At 44.0% G+C, this 20,847-nt stretch overlaps 1 protein-coding gene across 1 annotated transcript in view; it reads right to left on the bottom strand.

Moving 5' to 3' along the window:
- Positions 1-10,022: 10,022 nt before the first annotated feature.
- Positions 10,023-20,847, bottom strand: part of PRKAR2B (protein kinase cAMP-dependent type II regulatory subunit beta) — a 65,811-nt gene continuing 54,986 nt past the window's right edge. The window contains exons 5-11 of the mRNA XM_070947151.1: positions 20,347-20,453; positions 19,886-20,039; positions 17,412-17,513; positions 15,058-15,132; positions 12,138-12,203; positions 11,475-11,613; positions 10,023-10,156 (exon numbers count right to left, since the gene is read on the bottom strand). Coding sequence (XP_070803252.1) covers positions 10,023-10,156; positions 11,475-11,613; positions 12,138-12,203; positions 15,058-15,132; positions 17,412-17,513; positions 19,886-20,039; positions 20,347-20,453 — 777 coding nt within the window. The remainder of the gene's footprint in view (positions 10,157-11,474; positions 11,614-12,137; positions 12,204-15,057; positions 15,133-17,411; positions 17,514-19,885; positions 20,040-20,346; positions 20,454-20,847) is intronic.

Consider the following 20,847-nt stretch of genomic DNA (forward strand, 5'->3'; position numbering starts at 1 on the left):
GCTCATTGGCACAGAAAGGATACATTATTCACGTATGAATTGTGTTTGACCATTTTAAAAAAAACAACACACCACCTAAACCTTATGTGGGATGGCTTAAATAAAATAGGACCGAGAAGATTTTATCTGGTTTATGTCTGTAATGTTTATTTCTCTACAGTGACAAGACATGTCCCGTAGCTCAGATTCCATCTGAAAAGGATATGTAACAATGGGGCCGGGGATCTAGAAAATGGCAGAACAAAACTTTCAAGGCCTTTTCAATCTTTCGGGGTTCAGAAAGAAATAATGAGACGGAATCAAGGATGTTAACAGGATGAAAAAGAAAGTAAAAATGTTCTCCCTCATCCGACGATATGCTGCAGTCTTCAATACTTGTTCGTTCTTCAATAAAATGATCAGAGCTATCTCAAAAAAATCAGAACAAAATCACAATAAAACTTAGCATAAACCAATTTCAGTTCATAAATCGTGAACCGAATCACTATCTATCCATCCATTCATCTATGAATCATCTCATCTGTCTTTTTTCTTTCATCTCTCTCTCTCTCTCTCTATCTATCTATCTATATCTAAGGTATCTATCTCTATCTATAGCTAAGATATCTATATCTATCTATCTATCTATCTATCTATCTATCTATCTATCTATCTATCTATCTATCTATCATCTATCTATCTATCTATCATCTATCTATCTATATCTCTCTATCTAGCTATCCAGCCAGCCATCTATCTATCTGGAAAACGAATGAAAGGGGAAAGGAGAAGTTAAGGAGATAAAGAGCTAAAGGAAAAGGAAAATAGTTTAAATATCCAGGTGAGGGGAGGATGCAAGGAATAGGAACAGGAATAGGATCCAAGTTAAAATGGAAAAGACCGCATTATTACATTTGTTGATTAGATTAATAAACTGCCCATTATAAGTGCTTAACAGTCTTGTATTATTGTTTCAGCTGGAATTCTGTACCCGTACTGTTTTTAATTATTGGTGCAAGATGAATAATAGGGTTACTACTATTACGACTGCTACTGAACGATTTTATGGACTTGTCCCAAAAGGTACAGGCAGTCTTCGGTTTACGACCACAATTGAGCCTCAAATTTCTGTTGCTAAGTGAGGCAGTCATTAAGTAATCTAGGCCCCATTTTGCAACCTTTCTTGGTGCAGTTCTTCAGTGAATCACTGAAGTTATGTTAGTAACACGGTTGTTAAGTGAATTTGCCTTCCCCATTGACTCTGCTTGGCAGGAGATTGCAAAACATGACCCCAGGATACTGCAACTGTCATAAGTACATGCCAGTTGCCAAGCCCCTGAATTCTGATCACGTGACCGTAGGGATACTGCCGTGGCCATATGAACTGTTGTAATTTCGAACTGTTACTTAAAGGAATGGTTGTTAAGGATTAGCTGTACCTATCATCAGGCCCAAAACCAAGAATGACGTGTTGATTCTTCCAAGCTGAGCTTTTTACTACTTTCATATTTATAAACAAAATCTGTAAACTATTAGAGAGCAGTGGTCTTCACCCTCTTTCTCATACCTAAAATCTCAACACTAAGTTGCCTCTTAACCAGGGGTGAAATCTACTTACCTTCCCTACCGGTTCGGAAGTGTGCACGCCATCATCACATCCAATTTTTGACCCCCTGCGCATGCACAAACCCGTCAAAAACGGATTACTTCCTGGTTAAAACCAGGAAGTAACGATGTCCGGGTGGGTGGGCGGAGCCTCACACTGCCGCAGCTACGGGTTCACGTGAGCCGGACAAAACTGGCAGGATTTCACCACTGCTTTTAACTCCTTTGGGATGCAACCCCCACCTCCCTCCAGGAAATCCATCTTACTACACTCCACCACAGTACATCTAAAAACAATTCCTTTTTTTTTTAGCTGGCTAGGAATTGGCAACATAGCTAATTTCGTTCAGCAACACTGCTAATCGGTTGACTAATAAAGACATTAATTTTCCCTTTCTGCAGTCATCTGGTTGCAACACAAATTTGCTAAATAAGAGCTTTGGAGAGTAGTGTGTTCTTTAAAACTAACACCATTCCATACGGGCCATCCATTCCGAAGAAATGTCACCACGGAAGACAACTGACGCCGATGTTATTATTCAAATAGATCCGTGATGGCAAGCCGATGGCACGCGTGCCACAGATGGCACGTGGAGCCATATCTGTGGGCACGCAAGCATTGCCCTAGCTCAGCAAACAGACCGTTTGCGGCCTCCGGAGAGCATCTGGGAGGGGATGGGGAAGGCTGTTTTCGCCTTCCCCAGGCTCCTAGAAAGGCTCTGGAGCCTGGGGAGGGCGAAAAACGGGACTACTGAGCCTACCATGCTATCTAGGGTTGCCAGATCTACTTCCAAAAAATAGCGGACAAGCGGGGTGGGGGTGGGGGTGGGTAAGTAGTAAAAAAATTAAAAAAAATTACAATTAAATTATATATTTTCTTACAAACATTTTAACACGTATTAAAATAATCACTTCAAAACTTTACTTAAAATTCAAAACATCAAATATAATATGTAAAATATTAAATTACATTTTACCTTGCTGTCGCGTGTATTTTTTATTTGACTGCGCAGCTTTGATCAATTCTTTGTGTTTAAGGAATAATTCTTTAATTTCAGTACAACATTGAGAAATATTAAAAAATATACAAAGTTCACTTCGAACTGATGGTACAAGCAGTCGGTTACATTCGTCAGTCCACAAATTTCCCATGACGCTGAAAATTTGTTCAACGTTTGCATTTGATACCGGAATTGATGCACAATACTGGAACAGTTTCAGTAAACTCGGAGCTGGCTCTTTCTTGAAAAAGTACGTCCACTTATCAAGGGATGAATCATCCTGCAGATGAACATAAACTTTTTCTAAGGCAGAAATTTCATCGAAGAGAGTGTTGGGTGGAAGTTCTTCTCGCCATGGTGATAATAACCAGATGTTCGTCATTTCTTCTAAAGTTGGAGGATTATTGCGATCAATTAGATTGAAATAACTTAGCGTCTCATATACTGAATCGGTGAAATTATACCACTTTTCTAGGTACGCAATGGCTCTTTGATACACGTTGATGGCTTCTTTCTTGAACTTTTGCACGGCATTCTCAGGCAAATGTTTTTTAGGTAAGGCAAATAAAACTTTCATTCCAAAAAACTGCTCTTCGTATTTTTTTTGCAAAGAATCACGCAGCTTACACATGATAATGTGAAGATCACATGCAAGAATTTTCTTGCTTTCCAGCTTCAGTAGGGTGTCTTGCATTATTGACATGAAGAAGTGCGTGAAATATAAATACAATTCTGAAATTGTTGGTTCATCGTCCTTTGCGAGTTCATTTTCCTGATCCGAAATAAGGTTCCAGATAACCTTATGGCACTCATCAGATCCAAGAGAAATAAAATACGATTTTAGAGGTATCCAGTTTAAAAGAAGTCTTTCGACCGCTTTAAACAAACTTAACCAACGTGTTGGAACATGGCGCAAAACTTCATGGAATTCTGACTCGCAAAACTTACGTACCATTTCATCATAAAGCTTTTGAATAAAAAATATGTCCACTAATTTGTGAAAAAAAAATAGTGAACATAATGTGAAAAAAGCAGACTGTCCGCTCAAATAGTGGACACCTGTAAACCCTAATGCCATCACATGCCAAAAGCGCGGAGAGCACGAGGGGGGGGTCATGCACGCATGCGTGGGGGCGGGGCATTGAATTATGGGTGTGGGCACGCACGCGCATGACTCCCCTGAGCTCCCCCAGCTTTTGGCACGCGATGGCAAAAAGGTTAGCCATCACTGAAATAGATTGTGTTCAGTAATCAGATCCAGCAGAGGGAGTCCTAATAATAATAAAAAAAAAATAGAACGAAATTCATTCAAGCGTGCGGTGCATTTTTTTTTAAACCTCCATCCTTAAGACTCCATCGTCATCGAGTTTCATTTCAAAAGCCGGTTATGTGCCCTTCACTTAGTAATGAGGTAAAACATCTGAACGACAGACTCACAACAGATCATTCTGTATTCAAAAGTTATTTATTAATTTTGTGCATTGTAAATTTCACACTTTGGAGGTACCATAAAAAAAGAGGCCTCAGTTAAAAAGACAGAACGTTAACCATCAGGAAACGGGAGTGGCACACAAACGGGGAGAATATTTTCAAGATATTTTTTTTTTCTCTCTCGTCGTACTCCTGCTCCCACCCATAAATGTGCAGAGGGAGATTATAACGCTCTTAAAAGTAAAACATAGGGTGCGCGCACACATATATACATACGTAGATCAAAATAATAATGCCTAAACTTCACTGAATTTTGTAGTGCACAAATAATTAAACTAAGCTCACTAAAAATCACAAACAGGAAAATCTTGTGTAGTTCATGGAAAGCTGATCCACTTTTGGCTAGCTCAAAAAACGTATGAAATTGTTTTGCCTTCCTTTAGTTCAATATAATTTTTATGTTCAGTTTCTCAAAGCTACAGGTTAATCTTCCCTGCCTCGGGTTTCCAAGTTCCTTTTTAATAGAGATGTAAAGGTTTAATTTTATGTTTTGCCAACCAGATAGTCTACTATTGAGCTATCTTGAGTTGACCCCCGCAGACATTTGGTCGGGGGGGGGGGTCAAGGCACCAGGCTAGAAACCGGGAGACTGGGAGTTCTAGTTCCGCCTTAGCCGGCTTGGTGACTTTGGGCCAGTCCCTTTTTCTCTCAGCTCACCTCACCAGGTTGTTTCTGTGGTGAAAATAGGAGGAGAGAGGAGTATTGGTATGCTTGCCACCTTGAGTTATTGTTCTGACTTAGGCTTCCCAAGAGCATGAAGCAGACTCCTTGTTCCGACAAAAAAACCCTTTTTATTAAGTTACTGTGAATTCCTCTCATTCACATCCGGCGAAGTCTTTCAAGGGAGAATTTACAGTCACAGACCTTATCTGGCTTGGAGAGCTGCCAGGCCGATATCTTCAAAACTTGGCAAGGAGTCACGAATCAATTAAGCGAACTAATTGTCTCCTGCAAACTCCACTCCCCTTTCGCTCCTATATTATTCCCTATGGGAAGGGCCATTTACCATCCTCCTGTGGCTTTACTCCTAAGTTGACCCTTGTTTCTTAGCTGTTCCCTTCTCCTGGCAGCTCTGCGCATGCGCACACTGGGAACAGGCTCTAGCTGTTCTTCTACCCCACTCATGTCCGACTCCGAAGGCAGCTGACAACTGTCAGACGGCCCTGGCCCCCTCTCTGCCTCCGACGCAGAGCCCTCATCAGAGCCTTCCCCAGACTCCAAGACCGGTCCATGTTCCTCCTCAACCTCCTCACTCTCTGAATCTGCTGCCAGATCCGCTGGCGGGCCACAACAGTTATCTATAAAAATAATAAAGGTGGGATAAAATAAACTCTAAATTAAAAAGACTAGAAGGCATCTACTTCAGTTCTTATCTGAACAATTAACATTTTGACCTCAAGACAAGTCATGGTAGCCAGGAAAGGATGCCCTAGCTACGTTTGTTGAGATCTCCCCAAATACAGGTAAGCCCTCGACGTGCGACCACAATTGAGCCTGAAATTTCTGTTGTTAAGTGAGGCATTTGTTAAGTGAATTTCGCCCCTCTTTACCTTTCTTGCCACGGTTATTATCTGTGGATTGAGCATCAAAAAGTACATTAAAACCTCCTTGCCAACACAACCAACTCTGAAGTGAATTGACTTAAGTTACTGGGAAGCGTGTCCACAAGGCATAGGGCCTTAACACTCACTATACTCGACAAGGTTGTTAGATAATAGTGCAGATGTTTGAAGCACTTTAAATATAATGTCAAATGTAATGTTGGCAGCACCCTCTCTGTGGGTACACGAGTTGTCGCCTCAGTTTAGCTTTGCCGTGCATGTGTGTGCACCTCACGCCAGCCAGCTTGGTCTCTGGGTCTCTGCCGGGTATGTGCGGGGGGGGGGGGGGCGCGTGTGTGGGGCTGCACGCGCATGCACGGGGGCGGTGTGTGTGCGGGGGATCACTTTTTTCACTGCTGTTAACGTTGAATGGTCACTAAATGTTAAGTCAAGGACTATCTGTACATATATGCCAGTAGAAGGAGGCCGCCTTGCTGGACTGTGGCACCTAGCTGACCTTGAGTTACCTCAGAAATTTAAATTGGGAAGGAGCCTAGGACTTAATACAGGTCGTCCTCGATTTACGACCAAAAGTCAGCCCAAAATTTGTGTCGTTAAGCAAGACATTGAGTTTTGACCGACTTTACGACTTTCCCTGCCGCTTTTAAGTGAATCGCCACAGTTGTTAAATTATTAACCCGGTTGTTAAGTGAATCCGGCTTCCCCATTGACTTTTGCTTGTCAGACGGTTGCAAAAGGGGGTCACATGACCACCCCCCACCAGGATACTACGACCGTCATAAATAGAGTCAGTTGCCAAGCATCTGACTTTTATTCACATGACCGTGGGAATGCTGTTAACGGTCATCAGTGAAAAAAATGGTCGTAAGTAACTTTTTTCAGTGCCGGTGTAACTTCAAATGGTCACTAAGCAAACTGTCGTAAGTCGAGGACTACCTGTATTTGGACAGGAACCTGCTATTGTGGTCCACCGGTGGCTTGCAGAGTTGGCAGCAGAGTCAGACAGTGAGGAGTCTGAAGGAACATGGGCCAGTCCTGGAGTCTGGGGAAGGCTCGGACGAGGGCTCTGCGTTGGAGGCAGAGATGGGGCCAGGGCCATCTGGGAGTTATGTGCGGACTCTGGAGCCTCCAGAGTCAGATATCAGCGAGGCAGAGGAACAGGGGGAACCTGTTCCCAGTACCCGCAGGCACAGAGCTTCTAGAAGGCAAGAGCAGTTAAAACAAAAAGGATGACTCGGGAGTAAGGCTTGGAGATAACTGGCCCCTCCCATAAGACATAAAGGTGGAACAAAGGCACATGAGCCTTTGCAGGAAGCAACTTTGTTTGTGCTGGTCGATTTAAATTCTGAAGCTCCGTTTTGACTCTGTGCTCCGTGTGGCCTTGCAAAGCTAATTGGCAATTAGGTCTTTGGCAGCATGTCAAGGGAGATAAAGGTGGGTGCTTATTAGCCTTATCCCAAAGAGCTGTGGCAGACTTCTGTTGGACTCTTTACAAACTATTTGGAACTTATTACAGGCTGTGAATGAACAGAATTCACAGCCGTTGAAATAAAAAGAGGGTTTTTGGGACTCATTGTGTGCTTTTACTGTATCAGGAAGCTTCGGTCAGAACACCTGCCAGGAAGAACCAGTGTGGTAGGCTAAAGAAAGGAAACAACAGTCCCAAGCTCAACCTTCCATATTGCTACTGGGTGTATCCGTGAAATAGGATCTTTGCTCAATTCAAGGGAGACTCTGCCTGTTAAAACACGACAATGAGCCCCATTATAGAAATCCAATTTTGCCTTTTCACCAGTGCACAGGTAACAATTGTTCTCAGGTGTGAAAACAGTACATCCACAGTTAAGTACAACAGCGAGAAACTATACAGCATCATTATAAACCTCCCACATTCTGGAAGGTGGGTATACAAGCGTCCTTCATCGAGACGAGACAAAAATCTTATAAAACATTTGTTGGTGTAAAAAAAGGACTAATAATCGGACAGACTTGAGACCAGACGGAGGTCATAAAACTTACCCAGAACACAAGGCCATGCTTTATCTGGTGTTTTTTTTTTTCCAAATACAATTTTTTTTTTTAATCTTTACAAAATGCCACCTCGAATAATACCGATTCAAATCAAAATACGTACAATCGAAATCTCTCCTAGACCGCGTTCGTGCACTCGGGTACCCCTAAACAACCTTAACCTATCACATTCATTGGACATGTGGACAAAACGAAATTTGTTTCTGCCGTTCAATTCTTGGAGAATTGACCAAAAAAACCCGGAGTCAAACAGGAATGGGGTTCAATCCTCAAAACTTCTGCAATATTGTGTTAAGAGATCCTCAGTTGAATTGCAATTAGACACGTTAAAATAAAAAGTTGTCGATATGCACCAGGGGTGAAATCTAGCAGGTTCTGACAGGTTCTGGCGAACCGGTAGCGGAAATTTTGAGTAGTTCGGAGAACCGGCAAAAACCAACTCTGACTGGCCCTAGAGTGGGTTGGCAATAGAGATTTTGTAATATCCTTCCCCCAGGAGTGGGGAGGGAATGGGGATTTTGCAGCATCCTTCCCCTGGAGTGGGATGGGAATTGAGATTTTGCAATATCCTTTCCCTGCCATGCCCCCAAGCCACGCCACGCGCCCCTAAGCCACACCCACAGAACCCGTAGTAAAAAAAAAAATGAATTACACCACTGGATTGGATATATGTTTGGATTGCAATAGTGGGCATCTTGGACTTCTTAAATGAAATGTCCCAAATGTGCTTTTTCGAAAGGCAACTGGAGTTTTGTTTTTTCTTGAAGACGTTTCGCTTCTCCTCCAAGAAGTTTCTTCGGTTCGTAACGAACCGAAGAAGCTTCTTGGAGGAGAAGGGAAACATCTTCAAGGAAAAAAACCAGAAAGTCCAGTTGACTTTTGAAACAGCAGATTTGGGACAACCATGACTTGGATGACCGAGAATCTCCACAGACACTTAAAATTGAGAGACTTATAAGTGATTTACAAAAGCCGTTAAAATTTTTTTTACAAGTGAAAAATCCTTCCAAATCTATAACATCACACAGGTAGTCCTCAACTTACGACCACAATTGAGCCCCCAAATGTAGGTTGTTAAGTGAGAATTTTGTTAAGTGAGTTTTGTCCGGTTTTACGGCTTTTCTTGCCACATTTGTTAGGCGAATCACTGCAGTTGTTAAATATTTAGTAACACGGTTGTTAAATAAGTTGGCTTTGCTTGTCAGACGGTCACAACAAGGGATCACATGACCCCAGGACACTGCAACCGTCATAAATGTGAGTCAGTTGTCAAGCATCTGAATGTAAATTATGTGACCATGGGGAGGCCGGCAATGGTCGTAAGTGTGAAAAATGGTCCTGGGTCACTTTTTTCAGTGCTGTTGTAACTCTGAAACAGTCACTAAATGAAGTGTTGTAAGTCGGGACTACCTGTAGAAGGTCGTGCATGGTGCCACCGAAGGCTTTTGAACCTGATGTTCTTGGAAAGCTGAAATGCTGGTGGACCCAAATGCTTTTAAGGAAGGGCCCATTCAGGGGTGAAATGCTCCCGGTTCAGACCGGATCGTCCGATCCGGTAGCAATTGAGTGAGTGGTTCGGAGAACTCTTTCTACATCTCTTTGGCCAAAAAAATGCTTTTAAAAGTAAAAAAAAAAAGCCTCTGATGATTGCTCGGCTCAGTTGGCATCATCAGAGGCTTTAAAAAAAAAAAGAAAGCCTCTGCCGATCAGGCAAGTCAGCTGGGATCATCAGAGGCTTTAAAAAAAAAAAGAAAGCCTCTGCCGATCAGGCAAGTCAGCTGGGATTGTCAGAGGCTTTTTTAAAAAAAAAAAGAAAGCCAATCAGGCAAGTCAGCTGGGATCGTCAGAGGCTTTTAAAAAAAGAAAGAAAGCCTCTGCCGATCAGGCAAGTCGTCTGGGATCACTAGAGGCTTTAAAAAAAAAAAGCCTCTGCCAATCAGGCAAGTCAGCTGGGATCGTCAGAGGCTTTAAAAACATTTTTTTACAACCTCTTCAGCCGAAGAGGTTGTAGAAAAAATGGTTTTAAAAGTTCAAAAAAAAAAAAAAAGTTGGCCACGCCCACTCAATCATATTACCCCTCCCCCACCAAGCCACGCCCACACAACTGGTAGTAACAAATTTTACATTTCACCACTGGGCCCATCGAATAATCTGCCTACGCCGCGTACCGATACATCTGAACGACTTTGTACAAAAGAAAAAGGCAAATAAAAATAATAATTGAGACAGGGGGGGCGCAAAGGAATCGAAGCCCCTGCAAAAATCAAGAACAATGCTTAGCATCTATAGGAAGATAAGACGTTATGTTCATACTGTGCTATTTGTCATACACAGGTTTCATGGCCCCCGTTCTTCATGCGCTGGGCTCAGAAATATCCATGTTTGTTCCAAACAGAGCCACCAGTTGCTCTTCATAGTTCGCGATGTTCCTTTTCATAATTTCCATGCAAGGTCCCAATAGCCTTTCAAAAGCTTGTACATCCATAACTAAAATATTAAAAAAGAGAGAGAAATTACATGCAGATACACCCAGTGGTGGGATTTAAATAATTTAACCACTGGTTCTCTGGCTGGGTAGGCGTGGCCGGGTGGTCATGTGACTGGGCGAGCGTGGCCAATTCAACGTCACTCATTACACTGAGCTCCGCCTCCCGGCCACTCGCCTCAAAGGCAGAAGTGGGATTCAGCCATTCTGACCGGTTCAGGCTAATCCCACCACTGACTGCCCACCCCCCCTCCACCCGCCCGTTTTTCAGCCACTTTTCAGGCCACTTCTCAGGCCACTTTCTGGGCCATGTTTTCAGGGCGTTTTTCAGCCATTTTCAGGACGTTTCCGAGCCATTTTTCAGCCGTTTTCAGGCCCAAAAACACCCATAAAAGGGCCCCAAAATGGCATGAAAACGGCTGAAAAACAGCCCAAAAAACGAGTGGTGGCAGGGCCAGCCAGTGGTGGGATTAGCCGGTTCGCCGAACTGGGCAGAATTTTAACAACCGATTTTCCCGAACCGGCTGAATCCCGCTTCTGGATACACCATGGGGAGAGCAGGAAAGTAAATTATTTCTATGGACAAATTTCTTCTCTGAAATTGTAAATGGAGACTAAAACATATGAAGAACAATTGGAGGATTTGGGTTTGGCTAGTCTAGAGAAAAGAAAGGACTAGGGGGGACATGATAGCAGTCTTCCGGTATTTGAGGGGCTGCCCCAAAGAAGAGGGGGTCAATTTATTTTCCAAAGCATCAGAGGGCAGGATAAGAAGCAATGGATGGAAACTAATCAAGGAGAGAAGCAACCTGGAATTAAGAAGAAACTTCCTAACAGTGAGGACAATTAACCAGTGGAACAACTTGCCTCCAGAAGTTATGAATGCTCCATCCCTGGAGGTTTTTAAGCCATGACTGGACAGTCACTTGTCTGAAATGGGGGCTGGACTAGAAGATCTCCAAGGTCCCTTCCAGGTCTATTCTGATATTCAATGTCTTGTTTGTTTTGTTCTTCGTTTGTTTCTGTATAAAGCTTTTTTAAAGACCTACGTCTTTCCCCTTTTTAAATGGAAATTTTAAATCTGGTTTTAAAGTATTGGGGTTTTAAATTTGTTCAGCCAAATTATTTAATTCGTTTTATTCTATTTTAAATTTTGTATTTATATTGTTTTATTTTATGGCTGCTCACCGCCCTGAGTCCTTCGGGAGTAGGGCGGTATACAAATTCAATAAAACTAAAACTAAACTAAATTTTGGTTGACTTGCTACCCCAAAAACGGAAACAAACTTATGTTCCAAAATGGAAGGCCCTCTGACTTACTTAAGCACTTGACGGTGCCAAGCGCGAAGGCCGAGGCAGCTCGAGGTTTGTTCGTTACAAGCGCCAATTCGCCAAAATACTGCCCTCTGGTATAGCGGGCGATTTCCACCGCTTCGTTTCCATCTATGTCTTGTTTGCCCTGAGAAGGGGGGGAAAAAAAACAAAACATCCAAACATTTATCCCAATAAAGCCAAGCTGAAATTCATTTTATTAATAAATTCAGTGTTAATACATTATTTTAAAAAGGGATGCGGTGGTTCAGTGGCTGAGACGCTGAGCTTGTCGATCGAAAGGTCGGCAGTTCAGCGGTTCGAATCCCTAGTGCCGCATAATGGGGTGAGCTCCCGTTCCTTGTCCCAGCTTCTGCCAACCTAGCAGTTCGAAAGCATGTAAAAAATGCAAGTAGAAAAATAGGGACCATGTTTGGTGGGAAGGGAACAGCGTTCCGTGCGCCTTTGGCTTTGAGTCATGCCGGCCACATGACCACGGAGACGTCTTTAGACAGCGCTGGCTCTTCGGCTTTGAAACGGAGATGAACACCACCCCCTAGAGTCGGGAACGACTAGCACGCATGTGCGAGGGGAACCTTTACCTTTTACATTATTTTATTCAATTTAACTTAATCAATCAAAAACCTTTGTATGGTTTGAAAGAGACAGTACCTTTCTTTTCATCGTAATTTTCACTTCTCCGGATTCGACAATATAGAAACTGTCAGCCGTGTCTCCCTACAGATAATTTAGAATAACAACAAAAAAATAAAATAAAATAAAGACAATTGTTTAGTAATTCCACAGTTCTTGTTTTTTTAAAGTAGAAACTTTTTTAAAAAAATGCCCAAATAAATTCATCGATTGATCAGTCAATCTCAGAAATGGTACAAATAAAATAATATTAATATTATTGTCGGCGTATGAAGAAATTTAGCAGGCGCTGAATAAAAAGTAGCTGTACCTTCTCTACAAATTAGTCATTTGCTAATTACAGGTTGTCCTCGAATTACGACCACAACCGAGCCCAAAATTTACGCTGCCGAGTGAAACATTTGCTAAGTGAGTTTGCCCCGTTTTATGGCTTTTCTTGCCACCGTGGTTAAGTGAATCATCGCATTTGTTAAGTTAGCAAGATGGTTGTTAAGTGAGTCTGGATTCCCCATTGATTTTGCTTGTCAGAAAGTTGTAAAAGCTGATCACATGTCCCTGGGACACAGCAACCGTCATAAGTATGAACCAGTTTCCAAGCATCTGAATTTTGATGCTGCCAAAGTTGTGTGAAAAATGGTCGTTAGTCACTTTTTTCAGTGCTGCTGTAACTTTGAATGGTCACTAAATGAACTGTTGTAAGTCGAGGACTGCCTGTATTCTTAAGATTTGTGCTAAGAGAAATATAGTTTGCTTTGTCTAACTGGTTCAGGGGAAAGATAAAAAAAGTTGCTGTCAGCTGCCATCTTATACTTTGGTGCTTCCCTGCTAAGCGGTAACAGACTGCCATGAACTGTGGGGAGAGGAAAGAAAGGGGGGAATGCTTGGGGAAGTGAAAGTAAGTACTGTTATCACCTCGAGAGGCTGCCTCAAGGTCACCCAGCGGGAAGAAGGAAGGGGCTGCATACCAAACTATACTTGGACTGACCGTTATGAAAACATCTTGCCGTAACCGGATTGGTTGCACCGGGAAGGGCAATGAGAGACAGTAAAGGGAGGGGAAAGTTGAACTTAGGGATTTTGGTGTGCGATTTTCAGTTCTGGCTTTGCACTACTGCAATACACTTGATCTTTAATAAACCACTGGAATTCATTGCTGGAATGTATTTCTATGCAACAACTACAGTAATATTCAGCAGGTAGATGGCAGTGTTTACAAGTTTGGATCTATGGTATATACCCGTGATGGCGAACCTATGGCACGCATGCCACAGGTGGCATGTGGAGCCATATCTGTGGGCATATCTGTTGCCCTAGTTCAGCTCCAGCGTGCATGCATGCACCGGCCAGCTGATTTTTGGGCTTTCCGGGCCCACCAGAAGTTGGGAAACAACTGTTTCAGCCTCCAGAGAGAGTGGGGAAGGCCGTTTTCGCCCTCCTCAGGAACCTAGAAAGCCTCTGGACCGTGAGGAGGGTGAAAAACAGGCCTTCCGGTCCCACCGGAAGTCGGGAAATGGGCTGTTTCTGGTCTCCAGAGGGCCTCGGGGGGGGGGGGGAGGCCGTTTTCGCCCTCCACAGGCTCCTACAAAGCCTCTGGAGCCTGGGGAGGGCAAAAAACAGGCCTACCAGGCCCACCGTGCCATCGCATGTCAAAAGTGGGTCAAGCATTGAATTATGGGTGTGGGCACGCATGTGAGCGACTCTCCCGCGCTTCCCCCATTTTTGGCACGTGACGGCAAAAATGTTAGCCAGCACTGGTATATACTGTATGCTCTTTTGTTCCAAATAAAGTTTCCTGTTACAGATAAACAGAGCAGCAGTAAAGCACATGGTGACTGTACTCTGTTTGCTCTGTAGTGCTATATATAAATAGAACGTCTAATATTTATTTCTCAACAAATGGAGGCAAAGATCGTTTTGATTTAGAGGTTTAAGTTATGGTAGATCGAACAGGGGGGTTCTACAGGGGGGTTAAACTATGTTGTGCCTCAACCATCCTTTAATATCTCTTAACTCAGGAGAGTTAGAATAAGCCACCTTCCAGAAATCCAGGTGTTAAGAGAGCCATCATCATTATCTCTTTTTGAGAAGGGAGGGAGGGGACATGAAAAAAGAAAGAGATGAAAAGCTTTTAACCACTCTCTTTTCCAGGTGGGAAAATGGTATACCATCTCAACTAGGACACTACAGCTCATCAAAATAAAAACCACAGCACGGCAACACACATGGACCATGGCAGGTCTCCCTGTCCTCTACTGTCTCCTGGTGTTTGCCCAAATTCATGTCCACTGTATCAACGACAGTATCTTACCATCTCGTCCTTGTGGCAAAATTGCACATGGCAATCACGTGACTAAGAGACTGTCAGGCATGAAAGACCGAGTCCACGCGTGAAGATTCAATTAAACTGATTTGTTGCTAAACAGCCTACGCAGAGGAACCTTCTCAACTAACAGTCGGCATCTGCTTTGAGTTAGATAAAGGGCCATGGAATTCAAGGGAGGTTGGACTTAGTTCGCTTGTGACTACGTAGGGATTCTAGGCTTATCCTTCTTTTGACTCCGCCTCCTTGATTCTGCCATTCTTTCTCCCAGACTAACCACTGTAATTGTGAGCTGCTTGCCAAGCTCCCAGATCACATGGCCATTGAGACGCTGCAACAGCTGCTACTTCAAGGACTGGTCGTAAGTCCCCTTCATTCAGCTTCGTCATAACTTTGAGCAGATGCTGTAAAAGAGGTCGTGATACAAGGACCACGTATAATCATGCAAAATTTTCAGCTATGTATTTTTTTTTCAATCCCACTGGTTTTGTCTCAGACAATCCTTTATAGTAACAAATCATCGTGCTTTTAAATAACTAGAGAGCAACAGAATAATAAACACTATAATAAATAATAAACAAACATTTTAAAAAATATATAGAACAATTAAGTAATTACCTGAGCTATTATTTGTTCCCCGTCTTTATATATTTTGGTACCTATGACGTCCACCACTTTCAAACGTTCAGAAAGCTTAAACAGAAAATAAAACAGATTTTGTAAATATACACACACATATTTTATAATCTCACAACTGTAATGGAATTCGTCATTGTTGCTGTTATGTGCTGTGGTACTCTTAATTTGTTTTGTAGCTGAGCTCTGAAATGGATTCCAAAGTTTTGAGGAGGTTTTTTCCCTGCCCTTATTACATTAATTTCAAATTTCTTTCCATTGGTGCAATAGATTTCTTTATACAAGAGTTTCAAATTTCATGCTAAATCCCACTTCGGAACCAGAGGTGGGAATCAGCCGGTTTGGGCGAATTGGTAGTAGCGACCTGCGGGCCCACCCGGGAGCTATGCCGTTCTATTTAGCCACATTTTCTAAGCCGCACGCGAGTGTGCAAGCTGCGTGCGCGAGCAGCACGTATGCGCAGAAGGTGTGCACCCACTCACATTTTCGGTGCTTGGCGAAGCGGTTGTTAAATTATATGAAACCCACCTCTGTTCGGAACCCATAGAGCTAGCCACAATAACATATTTAAGATACCATTTAGAAAAATATATAAGACCTGACTTGAGAATGGTAAAATTGGAAATAGCTCAAGTTCCTTCTCCTTCACAAACAACACAATTGAAATCTATCTATCTATCTATCTATCTATCTATCTATCTATCTATCTATCTATCTATCTATCTGATTTATTTATCTGATTTATATTGCCACCTATTCGTCCATGGCGACTCAAGGCGGCTTACAGAACATAAAAAAACCACATATAAAAAACAGTAAGACTCATAAAAAATCGAATAAATTAATATAATAAAATCACCCCTGACTCCCACCTCCCGCCGCAGCGACAGCGATCATACGAGTCATTTAATGGGCTCCATCCCGCTCTGGGTTCCCCAGGCCCGCTGGCAGAACCAGGTCTTCAGCGCTTTCTGGAAGAGAATTAGGGTGGGGGCCTTTCTAATCTCGGGGGGGGAATGATGTTCCAGAGAGAGGGAGCCACCACTGAGAAGCCCCTTCTTCTGAGTCCCACTAGGTGTATCTCCCTCGGGGATGGAACCTGCAGCATTCTCTGCCTCCCTGCTCAAATGGGTCGGGTAAATAAATAATAAATAAATAAATAAATAATTTTATTTCTATACTGCCCTTCTCCCGAAGGACTCAGGCCTATTTAATAGGACACAGCCTATTAAAAACACAAGACAACATCAGTTAAAATAGTTTAAAATTATTAAATGAATTCGGCTCAATTTAAAACCCCAGGAATTTAAAACCCAATTTAAAATTGTTATGTTGATAGCCCAACCTGGCGGAACAACAGGGTCTTGAGTGCACATCGAAATACCCGGAGGTCGGAGATCTTACGCATTTCCGGGGGCAGTTCATTCCACAGGGCTGGGGCTCCCACAGAGAAGGCCCTCCCCCTGGGTGTCGCCAGCCGGCATAACTTGGCCGATGGCACCCTGAGGAGACCCTCTCTGTGGGAGCGAACTGGCCGGTGGAAGGCTATTGGTGGCAGAAGTCGGTCTCGAAGGTACCCGGGTCCCATGCCATGGAGCGCTTTAAAGGTGGTGACCAACACCTTGAATCGCACCCGGAAGACCACTGGGAGCCAGTGCAGCTCGCGCAGGAGGGGTGTCACGTGGGCACAACGAGTTGCGCCCATAACCACCCGCGCGGCCGCATTCTGGACTAGCTGGAGCCTCCGAGTGCTCTTCAAGGGGAGCCCCATGTAGAGAGCATTACAAGATGTGACTGATAGATGTGACCGGCAAGAGACGGTCCCTCAGATCACCTGGTCCCAAGCCATGAAGGGCTTTAAAGGTGACAATCAGCACCTTGAATTGCACCCGGAAGCAAATCAGCAGCCAATGCAGCTCCCGCAGGAGAAATGATATACGTGCACATCGAGGTCTGCACAAAACCGTGTGGGCCGCTGCATTTTGCACCAACTGGAGCTTCCGGATGCTCTTCAAGGGCAGCCCCATGTAGAGCACATTGCAATAGTCAAGACAGGAAGTGACTAAGGCACGAGTGACGCTGAGTAGGGATTGCCGGCCCAGGAAAGGGCGTAACTGGTGCACAACTCGCAGTTGCGCAAAGGCCCTCCTGGCCGCGACCGTCACCTGCTCTTCGAGTAGGAATCGTGGGTCCAGGAGAACCCCCAAGATTACGCACAGGGTACGAAGGTCAGTTATGATAGAAAAGCTGTAAATGCACATATGACATTATTGTTTGACACCAAACAGCACATTCTGCGCAAAATGACTGAGATACGTCTAGTAAGCTGCACTTACTTCTAAAGATTTAAGGAAGGGCAACGACTCAATGAAATTTTCATACATTCTTCTCTTTTTCGCGTTGTTTTTCACAATGATCCTTCGAAACGTTACTCTGTCCTAAAAAAATAAAACAATGCACAAATAATAGTTAGCGTGTGCAACATTCATGACAATGCAAGCAGTCTTTTTTCATGGCAGCGAATGGTACATGCTTGTTCTGTCCCCAACCACACGCGCACACACCAACAGACGTTCAAGAGTTAAAGACCAAACCAGCCGGCAAAATCCTTTTCCTTATGATAACGGAACTTGGCAACAACCTAGTGGCTGCCTGCCAAGAGTTTATTATTTACAAAGAGGAGAGATAACTTCTCCCCACTTCTGATACATCAAAAGAAACAGCTCAATAATTACGGAGTCAATCAAGTCCAGAGATAATCCAGCAAAGTCTATAGCCAAAAGTCCGGCAATGCAGAATGGCGTGGAAACTTTCAGCTTTGTTCGTCACAAGGTTTGACCGGCCACCACGCTCCCTTTTATATCCTGTGGGGTGTGGTCCAGTGACTCAGCCTAATCTCGGGCACGCCTTTTCTTCTGTTGTGCGCGCTTATCTCTGTGACGCTGGCGTGGATCCAGCCAAGACTCATTACCCTCATCACTGTCCATCTGTGGCTGCGTGGACGTGCTTGGCCCCGGCCCTATCTCTTGCCCTTTGGTGGACACCGAAGGCATTGCCAGAGAGGAGGGTCCTGGAGAGGGAGGCCTTGCCAACTCCTCTCCTTCACTCTCGGAGTCCTCTCCTGCCGATGACACAGGCTCAGGTAACGGAGCCACAACAATGCTCTGCTGTGGTTAGTGAAGAACCTGATGTGTATTTGCACAAGTGTAAGCCTAACCATGTTCAGTGGACTGTTTTAATTCTCAGTTAAGTGTCAGGCTCCAATAATCAAGATACAGCGGTATTCTGGGAGGTGTAATGAATACCAAAAACGATGAGTACCAAACGTACTTTTCCCATAAGGATTAAGGTTGTGAGTCACAAGGCACCCGGCAACGACAACTTCTAGCTTGTGCATTGAGAATCAAGCAAACGATGATCACCGGGACACAAAGTTCCGAATCAAAATGGGTTGGGTACCAAATTTGATGAGTTTCAAAGCAATCGAGTAACAAGGTACCCCTGTCGAAATTCTCTTAAGTATGTTCCTTTATTGTTCCTAGCCTACAGACAGAATCTTGCCAAACTAAAGCAGACTGCTTGCACTATAAATCATATACTCTAGGAACTAGGACCTAGTTATCTTCGAGACCGCCTTCTGCCACCGACGACCTCCCATCGACCCGTGCGCTCCCACAGAGAGGGCCTCCTCAGGGTGCCATCAGCCAAGCAATACAGGCTGGTGACCCCCAGGGGGAGGGCCTTCTCTGTGGGGGCTCCCACCCTCTGGAATCAGCTGCCCCCAGAGATAAGGAGAATCCAAGACCTTCGTGCCTTCCGCCGTTCCCTTAAAACTTTCCTTTTTCAACAAGCCGGACTGGCCTAACAAATCCTTTTAAATGATTTTAAATGATTTTAAATTCGTTTGTCTTTTTAAATTTTGGGCCAAATTGAGATATTTCCTTTTAATCTGTTCTTAATCTATGTATTATGTATTATGTATTTATGTGTTTTTACTTGGCTGTACACTGCCCTGAGTCCCTAGGGAGAAGGGCGGTATATAAATTTGAAGTAAAAAAAAAAAAAAACTATTAGGGAGGAGCTGTTCTCATCCTCTTTCTCCCACACAAGCTATCTTGCACATTCTGTGCAATCGGCTCCAGGTATTAACAGATTCGAACATGGGGCATCTGCAAGTTTTAAATAAAAACCACCCCAAAATGGCGACCACAACCTGGGGTTGAAACTTCACCCTTTTTTAGTGCGCTAATGGGGCAGGATTTTGACTGCACAGTTGTGGCTGTCGTTCTTGATTCTGTGACACACACACGCACACACATACACACACCCATATCTGGGCTCTCCTGGATTTGAATTCTTTTGTAATTTCTCATACTGGTGAAGCTGGGAAAACTCTCCCCTTGTTTTGGAGCGATACTCAATTACAGACATGGATGAGTGGTGCGGTGGCCTAGAGGTGGCGCTCTCGCCTCACAATCAGGAGGCTGTGAGTTCAATCCTAGGTAGAGGCAGACATTTCTCTCTCTGGGCACAATGAGAATGTATCTGCTGAAACAAAACTCCGCACTGGCAACAGGAAGGGCATCCGATCATTAAACACTCTGCTAGTTCCATTCATTTGCCAAGACTCCACCCCGCGAAGGATTATGAGATGGTTAAAAGACGATGACGAATCAGAAAATCTTCCACTTGCTTTGAACCGTTTATAGAGGTGCTGATGACGTTACCTAGTTTGCTAATGAAACGTCTGCGAGAAAACCTCCAAGCTCAGAGAGCACCAAGGACCCAACAGGAAGAAATAATATCTCACCAAACCCCAAATGGTGCCAGGAGAGGTAGCAACGATAGTAGCCGCTCGGGGTGTGTTGTACATTAACGCCAATTCGCCAAAACTCCCTCGGTTGTCGTAGGTGCCAACGCATCTTCCGACACCGTCGCATTTCACAACAATATTGTAGGTCCCTCTGAAAAGCGCAAAATGAAACCCAGCTGTGACAAGCATTGGAAAAAGGCAATATCTGCATCGTTAAACAACTAACGATTCAACACAACTAAATTTCGAGGGGAAAACTCCCCGTAAGATCTATCACCTTTGCAACATGCACAAAGAGTTAGATTTTGCAGTATCCTTCCCCTGGAGTGAGGTGGGAATGGAGATTTTGCAGTATCCTTTCCCTGCCACGCCCGCCACACCACACCAGGCCCACCAAGCCACACCCACAGAACCAGTAGTAAAAAAAATTGAATTCCACCACTGCTATGGATACTTACTGATCAATTACATAGAAGTTGTCCCCGTCATCTCCTTGATCAATGACGTGCTCTCCTCCGTCAACCAGCTTTTCAAACATGGCATCCAGGACCTGAGACATCTGTTCCTGTTAATCCATCAATTTGGTTATTGCAGTCACCGACATGAGAATTAAATCATCCGCTTTGTCCTTCATCAAGAACGCAAAAGTAAGAGGGTCATTTTTTGAAGACCAGTTTCCAAAGATGGTTCCTTGGAGATTGAAGCTCAGCATTCGTCTTCGGGTTGTCTTGCGGTCACAGTCACATTCTCTTTGTTAGATGTGACTCATGACTTTCTTTAGCCCAGAGTTCCCCAAACTTTCCGGGTTGGCGGCCCGGAGCGGGAGGGAAAGAGGGGATGATTTTGTGGGAGGGGCAAGCACATGTGTGGGTGAGCGCCCGCGACACTCACGGTGAGGCTCTCACGAGTGGGACCGCAAGCGCCCAAAAGGAGGCTCGTGTGAGTGGGCTTGCGTTCGC

The sequence above is a fragment of the Pituophis catenifer genome, unplaced genomic scaffold (assembly GCF_029215685.1).
Source record: "Pituophis catenifer annectens isolate HBS135680 unplaced genomic scaffold, rPitCat1.0.hap2 SCAF_7, whole genome shotgun sequence".
NCBI lineage: Eukaryota > Metazoa > Chordata > Lepidosauria > Squamata > Colubridae > Pituophis > Pituophis catenifer.